The sequence below is a fragment of the Salvelinus namaycush genome, chromosome 1, assembly GCF_016432855.1.
Source record: "Salvelinus namaycush isolate Seneca chromosome 1, SaNama_1.0, whole genome shotgun sequence".
NCBI classification, from domain to species: domain Eukaryota; kingdom Metazoa; phylum Chordata; class Actinopteri; order Salmoniformes; family Salmonidae; genus Salvelinus; species Salvelinus namaycush.
Window position 1 is genome coordinate 50,380,491 of NC_052307.1, and position 17,660 is coordinate 50,398,150.

At 41.2% G+C, this 17,660-nt stretch overlaps 1 protein-coding gene across 1 annotated transcript in view; it reads left to right on the forward strand.

The window, feature by feature from the left end:
- Positions 1–17,660, forward strand: part of LOC120052026 (protein kinase C-binding protein NELL1-like) — a 536,246-nt gene that overhangs the window by 434,059 nt on the left and 84,527 nt on the right. Inside the window, exon 15 of the mRNA XM_038998895.1 lies at positions 1,211–1,333. Coding sequence (XP_038854823.1) covers positions 1,211–1,333 — 123 coding nt within the window. The remainder of the gene's footprint in view (positions 1–1,210; positions 1,334–17,660) is intronic.

A 17,660-nucleotide genomic window follows, 5' to 3' on the forward strand; every position in this document is an offset into this window, starting at 1 on the left:
TTGTTTTGTCACTCAATGGTTTTTTGTGCTCCTTAGCGCTCCCCCAGCACTACACACCTGATTTCTTGTGTAGTGCTGGGGGAGCGTGGGGGAGCACACACTGCATCTCACTGCACTATTTCATCAATAAAAAATAAACAAAATCGCAGAACCCCCACCCCCACACTACTTCCCACAGCTATGGGAGTAGCTAGCCTCCATTACTATAATAATGATAACGATAATCAATTGTAAAAAGTACAATAGACCTACTAATAACAACAGGCTACAGCCCACAACTTTATTATGAATACAATCAGCAATAGCAATGGCATGGAATACATATAAAACATAATTGCATCGAATTCTAAACATCATAACCTTTGATCTTGTATTTTTCAAGTAAATGTATTGAGCTTTCAAAACTTCTCTTGTTGCTATCCCATAAACGCATACTGTAGTTGGAAACGACACATTTGCAACATCTTCGGTGGTTAATCCACTTATGTTTCAAAGACCACAAGGCAAAGCAACATACAAGTTGAAACATTTTATTGAAGTACACACTGTACTTACCGGAGCGTAGTCCAGCAGATTGGAAACAGCAGTATGGATTGCTTCCCATTGAAATTAATGAACTTCCACCGGAACGCATACAGTTTACCACAGTTGGTTTTTACGCAGTGTAAGATCAAGTGTGTGGCAAAGTTTGAATCGTTGACTGTATTCAAGATAACTTTTGGCTGTGTTTGTGTTACACAACCTGTCATGGATTCCCAGAAGTAGGCGAGTAAATGAGATGATGTTTTTTTGCAGTGATGAGCGGCTACAGAGGGTGTTTGATCATACACTGCCTGTGGTGCAAACCCACTCCCTATTCCCTGAGGCTAAATGCTCAGACCAGCCCCTCAGTAAGCAGCTCAGATCTGGGAGGGAGATAGTTGACAGTACACTGTTGAATGAAAATAACTGGCAATGACCCTACAGGAGGGATGCACATGCGACATATGAACAAAAACATTAAAAAAACACAAACATGCATTCATGATACAAACACACTCTCACACTGCTGAGTAGTCTATACGCTTGCAGACAGACAGACAGACAGACAGACAGACAGACAGACAGACAGACAGACAGACAGACAGACAGACAGACAGACAGACAGACAGACAGACAGACAGACAGACAGACAGACAGACAGTCTGACCCTGCTGCATCTCTCCCTCAGAACATGACGAGTGTGCCAGTGGGCAGAGCTCCTGTGATGACAATGCCATCTGCACCAACACCATCAGAGGCCACCTGTGCTCCTGTAAGCCTGGCTACGTGGGGAACGGCTCCATCTGCACAGGTAAGGCCTCACCCTCCACGCCTCTCTACCCACTCTCTCTACCATCCTGAGCTCCATCGAGACCCCTACCCCATACTCTAGACATCCACAACCCCATCAATTTTTACTCTTCTCTCCTCATCTGCAGAGGAAAGGTCCCCCCTTCCTTGCCCTCCCTAACCCTCTACACCAGGGGTGTCAAGCTCATTTTGCCCAGCTAGCCAGATTCAGTCTTCAACCGAGGTCCGGAGGGCCACACTTAAACTGTATTATATTTCCTGACCATCAAAATGTGCAACAGATTTTCCTCTATCCATTGCTTTTGGAATTTCAATGCACCCTGGTTGTCTAGCTTTTGTTTTATATACATACAGTTGAAGTCGGAAGTTTACATACACCTTAGCCAAATACATTTAAACTCAGTTAAAAAAAATGCCCTGTCTTAGGTCAGTTAGGATCACTACTTTATTTTAAGAATGTGAAATGTCAGAATAATAGTAGAGAGAATGATTTATTTCAGCTTTTATTTCTTTCATCACATTCCCAGTGGGTTAGAAGTTTACATACACCCAATTAGTATTTGGTAGCATTGCTTTAAAATTGTTTAACTTGGGTCAAACGTTTTGGGTAGCCTTCCACAAGCTTCCCACAATACATTGGGTGAGTTTTGGCCCATTCCTCCTGACAGAGGAACTGAGTCAGGCTTGTAGGCCTCCTTAATCGCACACACTTTTTCAGTTCTGCCCACAAATGTTCTATAGGATTGAGGTCAGGGCTTTGTGATGGCCACTCCAATACCTTGACTTTGTTGTCCTTAAGCCATTTTTCCACAACTTTGGAAGTATGCTTGGGGTCATTGTCCATTTGGAAGACGTATTTGCGACCATGCTTTAACTTCCTGACTGATGTCTTGAGATGTTGCTTCAATATATCCACATAATTGTCCTACCTCATGATGCCATCTATGTTGTGAAGTGCACCAGTCCCTCCAGTAGCAAAGCACCAACACAACATGATGCTGTCACCCCCGTGCTTCATGGTTGGGATGGTGTTTTTCATCTTGCAAGCCTCCCCCTTTTCCCCTCCAAACATAACAATGGTCATTATGGCCAAAAAGTTCTATTTTTGTTTCATCAGACTAAAGGACTTTTCTCCAAAAAGTACATCTTTGTCCCCATGTGTCTTTGTCCCCATGTGCAGTTGCAAACCGTAATCTGGCTTATTTATGGTGGTTTTGGGGGAGTGGCTTCTTCCTTGCTGAGCGGCCTTTCAGGTTATGTCGATATAGGACTTGGTTTACTGTGGATATAGATACTTTTCTACCCATTTCATCCAGCATCTTCACAAGGTCCTTTGCTGTTGTTCTGGGATTGATTTGCACTTTTTTTGCACCAAAGTATGTTCATCACTAAGAGATAGAATGCGTCTCCTTCCTGAGCAGTATGACGGCTGCATGGTACCATGGTGTTTATACTTGCGTACTATTGTTTGTACAGATGAACGTGGTACCTTCAGACGTTTGGAAATTGCTCACAATGATGAACCAGACTTGTGGAGGTCTATAATTATTTTTCTGATGTCTTGGCTGATTTCTTTTGATTTTACCATGATGTCAAGCAAAGAGGTCATGCGTTTGAAGGTAGGCCTTGAAATACATCCACAGGTACACCTCCCTTTGACTCAAATGATGTCAATTAGCATATCAGAAGCGTCTAAAGCCATGACGTTTTCTGGAATTTTCCAAGCTGTTTAAAAGGCACAGTCTATTTAGTGTATGTAAACTTCGGACCCACTGGAATTGTGATACAGTGAATTATAAGTGAAATAATCGTTGGAAAAATGACTTGTGTCATCCACAAAGTAGATGTCCTAACCGACTTGACAAAACTATAGTTCGTTAACTAGAAATTTGTGGAGGGGTTGAAAAATGAGTTTTAATGACTCCAACATAAGTGTATGTAAACTTCCGACTTCAACTGTATGTACACTAACGGTCAAAAGTTTCAGAACACCTACTTATTCTAGGGTTTTTCTTTATTTGTACTATTTTCTACATTGTAGAATAATGGGTAAGACATCAAAACTATGAAATAACACATATGGATTCATGCAGTAACCAATAAAGTGTTAAACAAATCAAAATATACTTTATATTTGAGATTCTTCCAACAGCCACCCTTTGCCTTGATGACAGCTTTGCACATTCTTGGCATTCTCTCAACCAGCTTTACCTGGAATGCTTTTCCAACAGTCTTGAAGGAGTTCCCACATGTGCTGAGGACTTGTTTGCTGCTTTTCCTTCACTCTGCGGTCCAACTGTCACGCCCTGGCCATAGAAAGGCTTTTATTCTCTATTTTGGTTAGGCCAGGGTGTGACTAGGGTGGGCATTCTAGTTTATTTTTTTCTATGTTTTCTGTTTCTTTGTGTTTGGCCGGGTGTGGTTCTCAATCAGAGGCAGCTGTCTATCGTTGTCTCTGATTGAGAACCATACTTAGGTAGCCCTTTTTTCCACATGTCTTTGTGGGAAGTTGACTTTTGTTTAGGGCACATAGCCTTTAGCTTCACGGTTTGTTTTTGTAGTGTTTGTTGTTTTGTTCGGCGTTTTTTTTCCAAATAAAGAGAAAATGTACGCTTACCACGCTGCACCTTGGTCCTCTTCCTTTAACGGCCGTGACACCAACTCATCACAAACCATCTCAATTTGGTTGAGGTCGTGGGATTTTGGAGGCCAGGTAATTTGATGCAGCACTCCATCACTCTCCTTCTTGAGAAATTAGGAGGTGTGTTGGATCATTGTCCGGTTGAAAAACAAATGATAGTCCCACTAAGCCCAAACCAGATGGGATGGCATATCTCTGCAGAATGTTGTGGTAGCCATGCTCATTAAGTGTGCCTTGAATTCTAAATAAACCACAGACAGTGTCACCAGAAAAGCACCCCCACACCATAACACCTCCTCCTCCATTCTTTACGGTGGGAAATACACATGCGGAGATCATCCGTTCACCGACACCGCATCTCACAAAGACACAGTGTTTGGATCCAAAAATCTCAAATTTTGGACTCCAGACCAAAGGACAAATTTCCACTGGTCTAATGTCCATTGCTTGTGTTTTTTGGCCCAAGCAAGTCTTTTCTTCTTTTTGGTGTCCTTTTGTAGTGGTGTCTTTGCAGCAATTCGACCAGGCTTGATTCACACAGTCTCCTCTGAACAGTTGAAGTTGAGATGTTTCAGTTATTTGAACTCTGAATCATTTATTTGGGCTGCAATTTCTGAGGCTGGTAACTCTATTGAACTTATCCTCTACAGCAGAGGTAACTCTGGGTCTTCCATTCCTGTGGCGGTCCTCATGAGAGCCAGTTTCATCTTAGTGCTTGATGGCTTTTGCGACTGCACCTGAAGAAACTTTCAAAGTTCTTGAAATGTTCCATATTGACTGACCTTCATGTGTTAAAGTAATGATGGACTGCCGTTTCTCTTTGTTTATTAGAGCTGTTCTTGCCATAAGATGGACTTGGTCTTTTACCAAATAGGGCTATCTTCTGTATACCCCCCTTACCTTCTCACAACAAACGTTCAAACGCATTAAGAAGGAAAGAAATTCCACAAATGAACTTTTAAGAAGGCACACCTGTTAATTGAAATGAATTCCAGGTGACTACCTCATGAAGCTGGTTGAGAGAGTGTGCAAAGCTGTCATCAAGGCAAAAGGTAGCTACTTTGAAGAATCTAAAATCTTGTCACGCCCTGACCTTAGAGAGACGTTTTATTTCTCTATTTAGTTAGGTCAGGGTGTGATGTGGGGTGGGCATTCTATGTTTGGTATTTCTTTGTGTTTGGCCGAGTGTGGTTCCCAATCAGAGGCAGCTGTCTATAGTTGTCTCTGATTGGGAATCATACTTAGGTAGCCTTTTTTTCCCACCTATGTTGTGGGATCTTGTTTTTTGTTAGCTCTGTGAAGCCTGCAGAACGTGTCATTCGTTATTCTTTTAGTTGTTTTTGTTTGGTGTTCTGAGTAATTAAAGAATCATGAACACTTACCACGCTGCACCTTGGTCTCCTTCAAACAACGGACGTTACAAATCTAAAATATATTTTGATTTGTTTAACACTTTTTTGGTTACTACATGATTCCATATGTGTTATTTCATAGTTTTGATGTCTTCACTATTATTCTACAAAGTAGAAAATAGTTTTTTTTTTTAAATAGAAAAACCCTTGAATGAGTAGGTGTTCTAAAACTTTTGACCGGAAGTGTATAAGATCGGATGTATAGACATTATGGACAGTATGTGGATAGAATATTTACTATATCTGAAGAATATGTAGGATAGAATAAGGACAGCAGCCTCTAAGGTGCAGGATTGAGTAACTGGGTGGTAAGCGGCTAGTGACAGTGACTAATTTCAGGATAGATTACTGGGAGGAGGCCGGCTAGTGATGGCTATTTAACAGTCTAATGGACTTGAGATAGAAGCTGTTTTTCAGTCTCTCGGTCCCAGCTTTGATGCACCTGCACTGACCTCTCCTTCTGGATGATAGCGGGGTGTACAAGCCATGGTTTGGGTGGCTTCCTATGACACCGGGTGCTAGTGATGTTCTGGAGAGCAGGCAGTGTGCCCCCGGTGATGCATTGGGCAGGCCGCGCCAGGTGTGTGCCTTTCCAAATCATGTCCAATCAATTTAATTTACCACAGGTGGAGAAACAACATTGTAGAAACATCTCAAACCTCATAGCAAAGGGTCTGAATACTTATCTAAAAAAACATTTTTTTTGCTTCGTCATTGTGCTTCGTCATTATGGGATATTGTGTGTAGATTGATAAGAAAAAAAGATTTAATCAATTTTAGGATAAGGCGTAACAAAATGTTGAAAAAGGGAAGGGGTCTGAATACTTTCCAAATTCACTGTATGGGTGTTTTTATAAAGTGGCGACCATGAGTCTCAGGCAAGGAAAACACCTCTCCTCTTCTCATCATTTTCCCTTTTTCTTAACTCTCCTCTCCTAATCTCGCTCTATTAATCTTGTTCTGTTTCCCAGGAAAAGAAACACAGTCGTCTCTTCTCTTCCTCTTTTGCTCCAGTACTGTCTGCTGTCTGTCCCCCGTGTAGACCTAATAAGTGTGTAATTAGAGTGCAGAATAGAGGGAATTCTCTTTATTTGGGAGTGAGACAGGTGTGTGTGTGTTTGTGCGCTCGTGTGTGTGTTTGTGCGCTCGTGTGTGTGTTTGTGCGCGTGTGTGTGTGTATCACACCTGTCGTCTCACCACCACCTCCCCGTGTCCCTCTGTAATAGAGAGGCATTAGGATGGGAAGCAGGTGGAAGGCAGGTCTAGGGAGAGATCAATGCAATTTGCAAAGTGCCTTCCAGACAATTTCTATGCTGGATTGTCTCCAACACCAGGCACACAGCAGCCACTGAAAAAAAAGAGGGAAAATAGTGCCATCGAACAACTTCAATGCCACCTCCACATTTTTCACTCTGGAAGTCATGAGTAATATGCAAATGATCCAACTGTTTGTTGCTCAGAGAAAAAACGCAGAAAACAATTACTTGAATATGAAATGCACATCCTACCAGCTCAGAGAAAGAGCGTTCCAACCACACACTCTGATCATATCTATGTTTGTATTTACGATAAATCACATCAAATATGCTTCAAATGGCCCCGTATTGCATATTATGAGATTAAAGCTATTGCTACATCTCAATTAATTCCCCAGCCAATTATTATTCCATGGAGACAGAGTTGTAGGAATTATTCCCCATTTTCACAGTCCGCTCCGGGAATTCATTAATGATTGTTGGCCAATCGACCAGGAGCGTCTCTCCTCAGTCTAATCATACATCATCACTGTGCTCTTAGAAATAAAGAAATGAGCCACAGATCTGGGCTAGGTCCGGAGTCTGTCCCTGCTAATATTGTCTGTCATTGTGTAGCCAATGTGAAATGGTCGTCGGAGTGTTAGTAGCGTTCAATCTGAGACATATCCCGCTCTGAGACCTAGAAGTACAGTAGTTGTTTCCCTTGTTCTGCAAGACCCACAGCTTTTGTGGCGTTACTGGTAACATTTCTTCATGGTGACATGTCAATGTGTTCAGAGGTTCCCTGGTTTGAGACCAGTGAGGGACAGAAGATGTTAGCTGGTAGGAATGTAGCTAGCATATTCTCCCTGCTAATATAGAAGAGGTAACCATGTAATTAGGGAAAGGGTGTACCTAGTCAGTTGCACAACTGAATGCATTCAACTGAGATGTGTATTCCACATATAATGTCATTGGCACCCAGGGAGCAGTTGTTGGGGGTTAACGGCTTGCTCAAGGGCAGAACGGCAGATTTATTCTCATCTTTCCAGCTCTGTGATTCAAACCAGCAACCTTTCGGTTACTGGCCTGATGCTCTTATCTGCTAGGCTACCTGCTGCCCCTGGTACTGCTAATGCAAAAGAGTTATACTGATAGTAATGTAGCTAACATAGCATCTTTGCTAACGCTAACAAAGAGGTTAGCTGGTAGTACTGTAGCTAGCTAAGCCTCGTGCTGTGACGCCACCTTCCCTGTGTCTAACGATAGAGGTGTATGAATAGAGGAGGTAAAGTGGTTAACTAAAGAGAGAATATTCATCAACTCTTTGAGGACAATGGAAGACTATTTCTGAAGGCAGAGGCTGCACAACCGGATCAAACCGCCCCATCCTGTCCCTGTCCCCCCCTTCTTTTTCTCAAACCATATAACATTCTGGGCATGTACCAACTTAACCCACTACATGCCAACCAGTTCATGGGAATATGCATTTAGATCTTCTTGAATTATGTACAGTGTTTTTTTCGTGGGCAAATGTTTGAGTTGATTATGTTAACAAACTGCAGCCTACCTGTGTTTCGTTTCAAACAAAGCACATATTTTGCCTAGTGGTGCGCACTGTTGAAGCTATTTCTATGAGGACAACGATCTTGAACAGCAATGAATGTCATATAGGAGACGTGGACATATTATGGAAGCCAGAGGTGCCATTATCTATCCATGATTCCATTAAATGTTCTATTGTGCAATATTACATTTACCTATAATGTGCATGAATACTGTATCTCATTCAAATAAAAATGTTGCACTATATGACATCATTGGTCCCTCCTTTTCATCTATAATGTCTATGATCCGACCAGGATAGCTCTGTACAGAAGGAGATTTATGTGGTCCATGAACTGAGTGGGTAAAAAGCACTCAGCTCCATCTCATTCTTATACTTATCTGCAGCTCTTACAACTGCAGCCTTTTCTCCAGCTATTCTCAGTGAGTATTGTTGAATACAGTATACTCTTCTTTCCTGTTGCTTTGGTTCACAAGATAAGGCAGAGACCAGGGCCACGATATCGATTTACATTCGTATTTCACCATAAGTACACGAGGCTGCCGCTTCCCATATCTTGTCAACCCACTCTGTCGCATCATTAGAAAACCACCATTCTCTGGTAAAGGCTTGATTTGTGCACGGCTGAGTACCGTAGGGATTGCCCGCAGAGGCCAACCTATTAGATTTCCCCAGAAAGCACAGAGCTGCCTGCCTGTCTGCCGGTGAGGTGTATTGTAGCTCCACAGTAGAGTGGGCTGGGCTTATTTCCTCCTTCAGCAGGCTCTTCTTGGACCTTTGCCGCTAAGATCTCAGGGGAGCTAAGCGTGCAGTCTCTTTCTCTCTCTAAATAAGGCAGATGTGCTCTGCAGAATAAATCTGTCTGACTTCATTGGCCCTGTTCTGCTCCCAGACACTGCATGGTGATTACATTGCACCTCAGATCCGTATTACTGGAGAGTAATTATGAATTGTATTGTTGGTTTCCCTAGTGACTCTACCAGCACAATGGATTTTTTCAGCCAGCGGATTGACAGAATAGGGAGACTGTAGAGACTATAGCAAGTGTATGAACTAAACCAATGCATTGCCATAAGCATGGCTATGGGCAAGGCTTTTGTGTGTCTGTGAAAGAAAAAGATAAAAGACAGTTTATGCAGAGGTTGTTTACATATGCATGCACACACACAAACACGCAAATACACACACAAATTGGCCCTCCCTCTCATACCCACTGTCACAGAGATGATTGCTGGTTCACATGAAGCTTGCATGGAAATGAGAAGCTTGAACTTGTCCCATGTGGCTCAGTTGATAGAGCATGGCACTTGCAATGTGAGGGTTGTGGGTTTGATTCCCATGGTGAAAAAGTCAAAGAAATGTATGCACTCATTAATGTATGTCTCTGGAAAACAGTGTTTTCTCAAATGTAATGTAAATGTTGAACTCCTATCACCCTTTCTTTCTCTCTTCTTCCTTCTCTCCGTCGTCATGTTAATCTCAGAGGAGCAGCGAGTGTGCCATTGCGTGAAACCCCAGCACACAACAATAGGCAGGCCACTGAAGTTCAATCAGACCCCAGCTAAAGATTATAGATCAGTATTGTCACCCGCTTCCTGCTTAATGAACAGAGGCGCATTGTAAATCCTTTTGTCGGCTGCAAAATGAGCTCCCTAATCTTGTTAATGGTATTCTTTTCTCTTTCTCTAGGACCGGTTTGTTGTACACAAAAGAGGTTTTTAAAAAGAGAGGATTTCAGCGGGGCCTAAACACTGGCTTCGAGAACAATGGGAGATGCCTGCTCTTTTCTCATCATTCTGAGCTAATAACGTGCGGCTGTGTTCGAATAGTCTAACCGCGTGCCGCAGTGGTTTGATACTGAGGGTAATGATGTTCGCTGCATTGGGGGAAATGGAGAAGGGGGGAAATGGGAGAAGGAGGAGGGAGGGAGGAGGAGTGTCGGAATTGGAGATGATGCTGTTCTTGTTTCCCTGCAATATTTATTTTTACAAATTTGGCAGGACGGTAGGAATACACTGTACGTTGTGCTGTTCAGATCCGCGCTGGAGGCCATGGTGGTATTTTCTCAACATTTAAAGGTTATAGGAGGAAAAAGCATGTATGATTAATTGGAAAATGTAAAAAAAAATAAAAATAACTTGTTTCTGCTTGTGGTACTAATTATCAAAGCAATTATTTTTTGCCTTGTCCTGCTATTGGATTTAGCTGCGGTAGAGTAAAAAAGAAAGTGTCTTCAGTCATCATCTCAGATCCTATTCCTCACAGAACGGCAGTTGTGTCCCAGATGGCACCGTATTCCCTATATAGTGCACTACTTTGGACCAGGGCCCATCGGGCTTTGGTCAACAATAGTGCACCATATAGGGAATACGGTGACATTTGGGACCCAGTCAGCATCAGAGGGGAGCTTCTTGTGTGTGTGTGCTTGCGTGCACGTGTGTGTGTACTGTGTGTGTGTGTCTGGATCTTGAGGTTAAGCCCTCCCAGGCCCACCCATGGCTTTGCCCCTGCCCAGTCATGTTAAATCCATAGATTAGGGTTCAATTTATTTATTTCAATTGATTTATTTCCTTATATGACTGTAACTCAGTAAAATCTTAAATTGTTGCATGTTGCGTTTATATTTTTGTTCAGTATAAAACAATTCCATAGCACCAACCTAATTAATTAAATAATTAAACACCCAATATATAGAGTCCTGTGTAAACCTCAAAATCCAGACACACACACACACGTATAGAGTACACACACACGTGCACGCAAGCACACAAACACACAAGAAGCTCCCCTCTGATGCTGACTGGGTCCCAAATGTCACAGCCAATCAGAATTAGATTTCCCCACAATAGGGCTTTAGTACAGACAGCAATATTCCTCAATTTCATCAGCTGTCCTGGTGGCTGGTCTCAGACGACCCCACAGGTGAAGAAGCCTGATGTGGAGGTCCTGGGCAGGTGTGGTTAGACGTGGTCTGCGGTTGTGAGGCCGGTTGGACGGACTGCCAAATTATCTAAAATTACATTGGAGGTGGCTTATGGTAGAGCAATTAACATTAAATGATCTGGCAACAGCTCTGGTGGACAATCCTGCAGTCAGCATGTCAATTGCACACTCCCTCAAAACTTGAGACATCTGTGGCATTGTGTTGTATGACAAAACTTCACATTTTAGAGTGTCCTTTTATTGTCCCCAGCACAAGGTGCACCTGTGTAATGATCATGCTGTTTAATCAGCTTCTTGGTATGCCACACCTGTCAGGTGGATGGATTATCTTGGCAAGGATACATTCTCACTAACAGGGATGTGAACAAATGTGTGCAAACAATTTTAGAGAAATAAGCATTTTGTGCGTATGGAACATTTCTGGGATCTTTTATTTCAACTCATGAAACATGGGACCAACATTTATTTGGGGTTTTATATTTTTGTTCAGTGTAAGATGGTCATACTATGGATAATTTAGTTATTTTAGTTAGAATTTTAGGACCTCTTTAAGTATAAACAAAAATATATCTAAAAAAATTATTGTATGTTTTTGTTGCTTTAAGTTCAGTGAGATAAATCTGAGATTTCCTTATAAGTGTTCACAGAATGTTACTTCTGTATAAAACAGTTTAACAGTCTCTACGATGTAATGCATAGCTTGTAGTTACCAAACACACCATGGGTAAAATCTATACATTTGATGTTACATCAAAATACCCATTATAACCATTTTAATGGCATAGGAAAGAAGAAGAAGAAATGTCACAGTATGCTTCAAGAATAGATCAACATGGCATGAGTTCTTCAGTTTGATACATTGTCCAGTAAACATGTTTAAATGTCTTGCACTATTGGTGGAATGGTCAAGCTGTTTCGAAATGGTTAAAATATTGAAGTGCTGATGAATAATCAATAATCAAGCAATACGCTATACATGCAAAGTAATTGATAAACACTTAACCACCTATGAATCAACAATGAAAGAGTAATGGATAAACAATAACAGTTTGAAAACAGTGATTGATCATTATGATACACAGGATCAGTCTTTAGAGTCATGTTCAAACAAGCTGCACCATTGAATTAATTGTTTTGTAAATTGGCAAAAATGGGCAAAAATGATTAACCTGTGATCATACATGATCACTAATTGGTAGCTTAATCATTTCAGTAATGTACTCCAATTGCAAGGTTGAAGGGAAGTCAGTTGGCTGCATAAAATGATCCTACGGCGCTGCGGTGCAATCATCTTTTTGCCACCAGTGAGAGGACGGGAGCTGTCCAAGTGGGTAGATGACTACCACACACTGGGATATGCATCACCTGTGTGACACAAGGGTATACCTGGAAATCAAGTGAGATTTCATTAAGGACTTCCGTCGTAAGAGAGAGTGTGTCTCTTTGACACTGAATTTAGCACTCTGGCTAATTATTGAGGTTCTGAGAGATCTCAGAATATGAGAACAGGAAAAATTCCAATGCCATGTGCCTTTGCCAACATGAAGTGAGCGTGAGCTCGTTATGGCATTTTTAGACGTCATGGCGAAGGCAACACTGTTCTTTTCTAGCTCCATGGCTAAACATTTACCCCAGCTTCCTGGGGTGGCAGGTAGCCTAGTGGTTAAAGTGTTGGGCCAGTAACCAGAAGGTTGCTGGATTGAATCCCTGAGCTAACAAGGTAAAAATTAACCTACTGCTCACCAGGTGCTGAAGATGTGGATATCAATTAAGGCAGCCCCCAGCACCTCTCTGAGATGGGTAGATGTGTTTCCTGATGATGTCTCATGTTTAAAAAAAAAATAGAATTTAATCAAATCATATTTAATTTGTCACATGCACCGAATACAACAGGTGTAAACGTTACTGTGAAATGCTTACTTACAAGACCTTAACCAACAATGCAGTTCAAGAAATAGAGTTACGAAAATATTTACTATATAAATATTTATATTTATTTAATATTAATTAATTATTAATTAATATTTATTTATATATAAATATTTACTATATACTATATATTTACTATATAAACTAAAGTTTAAAAAATTATAAAAAGTAAAACAATAAAATAACATAACAACAACTAGGCTATATACAGGGGGTACCAGTACCGAGTCAATGTGCACCCCCTCACAGGTTAGTTGAGGTCATTTGTACATGTAGGTTGGGGTAAAAGGAGTATGCATAGGTAATAAACAGCGAGTAGCAGCAGTGTAAAAACAAATTATTCAGCAGTCTTATGGCTTCGGGTTAGAAGCTGTTAAGGAGCCTTATGAACCTAGACTTGGCGCTCCGGTACCGCTTGCCGTGCGGTAGCAGAGAGAACAGTCTATGACTTGGGTGACTGGAGTCTTTGACACATTTTTGGACCTTCCTCTAACACCTCCTAGTATATAGGTCCTGGATGGAAGGAAGCTTGGCCCCAGTGATGTGTTGGGCTGTACACACTACCCTCTGTCGCACCTTACGCTCGAATGCCGATCAGTTGACACACCAGGTGGTGATGCAACCGTCAGGATGCTCTCGATGGTACAGTTGTAGAACTTTTGGAGGATCTGGGGACCTATGCCAAATATTTTTACTTTCCTGAGGGGGAAAATGTGTTGTCGTGCACTCTTCACGACTGTCTTGTTGTGTTTAGACCATTATAGCAAGATGGCGCCGACAGATAGGGCAGCTCTGCTTCTAGCTCCTAAGCAACTTTGTAGTATTTATTTGTTTGTTTGTTATTTCTTACAATATCAGAACAGGATTTCTTTGTGTTACATACAGCCAGAAATAACTTTTGGATATCAGGGTGGCGGTATTTCACCAGCATTACGACCGGGAATACAACTTTCCCGAATTGGATCCTTTGTTCATACCTCCCAGGGCTAATTAACTGATTTTAGAGGCTGATCCAAAACACTGCCGGCAGAGAAGAGGTATTCGGAGTGGACTTCTAGTCCAACTCAGGAGGCGCACACACCATCCACTGCTTCCGAGTATATTACTCGCTAATGTTCAGTCTCTGGATAAATAGGTAGACGAGCTCAGGGAGAGAATCTCCTTCCAGAGAGACATCAGGGATTGTAACATACTCTGTTCCATGGGAACATGGCTCTCTCAGGATATACTGTCTTTGTCCATACAGCCAGATGGGTTCTCAGTATATCGCACAGACAGGAATAAAGAACTCTTCGGGAAGAAGAAAAGCGGAGGTGTATGTTTCATGATTTACCACTCATGGTGTGATTGTGATAACATACAGAAACTAAAGTCCTTTCGTTCACTCAACCTAGAATACCTCATAATCAAATGCAGACCATATTACCTCCCAAGAGAATTATATTATTTTATAGTCACAGCCGTGTATATTCTCCTCAAGTCGATACCATACCGGCCCACAAAGAACTTCACTGGACTTTATGCAAACTGGAAACATGTATCCTGATGCCGCATTTATTGTAGCTGGGGATTTTAATAAAGCAAATTTGAGGAAAACGCTACCGAAATTCTACCAACACATTGACTGTAGCACTCGCTCTGAGAAAACATTAGACGGCATCCTTAGCTGCTGCATCAGAGCATGCGCAGACCATCTGGCTGGAGTGTTTACGTACAGTACATATTCAATCTCTCCCTATCCCAGTCTGCTTTCCACACATGCTTCAAGATGTCCACCATTGTTCCTGTACCCAAGAAAGCAAAGGTAACTGAACTAAACGACTATAGCCCCGTAACACTCCTGTCATCATGAAGTGCTTTGAGAGTCTAGTTAACTTCTACTTCATCCCAAACCCGGATCCGGGAGCACCCCCATCAGTAAAAAAGCTGACTAGCATAGCCTAGCATAGCGTCACAAGTAAATACTAGCATCTAAATATCATTAAATCACAAGTCCAAGACACCAGATGAAAGATACACATCTTGTGAATCCAGCCATCATTTCTGATTTTTAAAATGTTTTACAGGGAAGACACAATATGTAAATCTATTAGCTAACCACGATAGCAAAAGACACAACCTTTTTTTCCCACCATTTTTTCCTGCATAGGTAGCTATCACAAATTCGACCAAATAAAGATATAAATAGCCACTAACCAAGAAACAACTTCATCAGATGACAGTCTGATAACATATTTATTGTATAGCATATGTTTTGTTAGAAAAATGTGCATATTTCAGGTATAAATCATAGTTTACCATTGCAGCCACCATCACAACTCTCACCAAAGCAACTAGAATAACTACAGAGACCAATGTGAATTACCTAAATACTCATCATAAAACATTTCTGAAAAATACACAGCGTACAGCAAATGAAAGACAAAGATCTTGTGAATCTAGTCAATATTTCAGATTTTTTGAGTGTTTTAGAGCGAAAACACAATATAGCATTATATTATCTTACTACAATAGCCAACCACACAACCGCATTGATTCAAGCCAAAAATAGCGATAACGTATAAACCAGCAAAATATATTAATTTTTTCACTAACCTTCTCAAACTTCTTCAGATGACAGTCCTATAACATCATATTACACAATACATATAGAGTTTGTTCGAAAATGTGCATATTTAGCGGCACAAATCGTGGTTATACAATGAGAATAGTAGCCAAGCTGCCAACAATATGTCGGGAGAAATCTTGGGAGAGGCACCTATTCTAATCAGTAACTAATCATAAACTTGACTAAAAAATACAGGTTGGACAGCAAATGAAAGATACATTAGTTCTTAATGCAATCGCTGTGTTAGATTTTTAAAATTAACGTTACTACGACATACAGCGTGCGTTAAAGCGAGACCGCACCGAAATGAATGGCGGAATATGAGTTTTACATTTTTCAACAGAACAACGAATTAACATCATAAATAGTTCTTACTTTTTGATGAACTCCCATCAGAATCTTGGGCAAGTTGTCCTTTGTCCAAAAGAATCGTTGCTCGGTTGTAGATTGTCGCCTTCAACTTTGGAATTAGCAGTAAACATTAGCCATGTGGCTAAGACGTGTCCAACTCACTAGAACGCAGTACAAATAAATACCCGAAAAATCGCAATATACTAATATAAACTGATATAACTCGGTTTAAAATAACAACATTATGATGTCTTTAACACCTATATCGAATAAAAACAGAGCCGGATATATCTAAGGGCTATAACCGGAGCTTTCTTGAACGACATCCAGAGGTCCTTTTTGCGTCATGGCGAAGAGAACAAAGGAAGGACCCCACGTTGCCAGGCCATTTATAAGCTCTCAGATCTGCCCAGCAACTCCATTTCAATTCTCACTATTCGCTGACATCCAGGGGAAGGCGTATGCAGTGCATCTCAACCAATAGAAGACAGGAAAATTAATAAACCGACCCTGGAACAGTCTGCAGAATTCAGCATTCTCACATCCTCATAGAAAAATTGCTCCAACTCCTGTTCTGTTTTACTCACAGATATAATTCAAACGGTTTTAGAAACTAGAGAGTGTTTTCTATCCAATAGTAATAATAATATGCATATTGTACGAGCAAGAATTGAGTACGAGGCAGTTTAATTTGGGAACGAAATTATTACAAAGTGCAAACAGCACCCCCTATTGAGAAAAGGTTAACCACATCTCAGTATTGACCAACACATCTGGATTGGAGCTTTGAACCAACACTTTCAATTTATCAATTTGAGGTAATAAGCTTCTAGTGTTAATGTGCAGAAAACTCTGGCTTTTACGAAAGCAGAAATCAGAGCACAAGTCAGAACTGGGGCTAGCAACAGTAGACGGGCCCTGAATGTATTTCGGTTGACGATATCTGTATTGAAATGTGCTGACAACATGCACATTTCCAGATATCATCAGCCGAAATACATTCAGGGCACGGCAGAGTACAGGGAGAGCTCTGCAGTGTTAATTTTTTTATGACATTTTAATGTGCATCAGATGGTAACAATATCATACAGCAATTTCATCGGGTAACATGAATACAAATCCTGCGAGAGGTGGTTATAATAGGATGGGAGGCCAAGAGTCTGTGTAACCGATATGTGACCCATTTGTCACGCCCTGACCGTAGAGAGCTTTTTATGTCTCTATTTTGGTTTGGTCAGGGTGTGATTTGGGTGGGCATTCTCTGTTCATTTTCTATGTTTTGTATTTCTTTGTGTTTGGCCGGGTGTGGTTCTCAATCAGAGGCAGCTGTCTATCGTTGTCTCTGATTGAGAATCATACTTAGGCAGCTTTTTCCCACCTGTGTTTTGTGGGTAGTTGTTTTCTGTTTAGTGTTTTGCACCTGACAGGACTGTTTCGGTTTCGGTTATTCACTTTGTTATTTTTGTTTAGTGTTCAGTTTAAATAAAAAGTCATGAACACTTACCACGCTGCGCTTTGGTCCGATTCCTCTTCATCCGACGACGACACCCGTTACACCATTTCAGGAAACTAGTCGTATGTCGTGGGTCATTACCTCACAGGAGAGATGTTTGAAGGTAAAAAAAGTTTTCATCAAAATGTG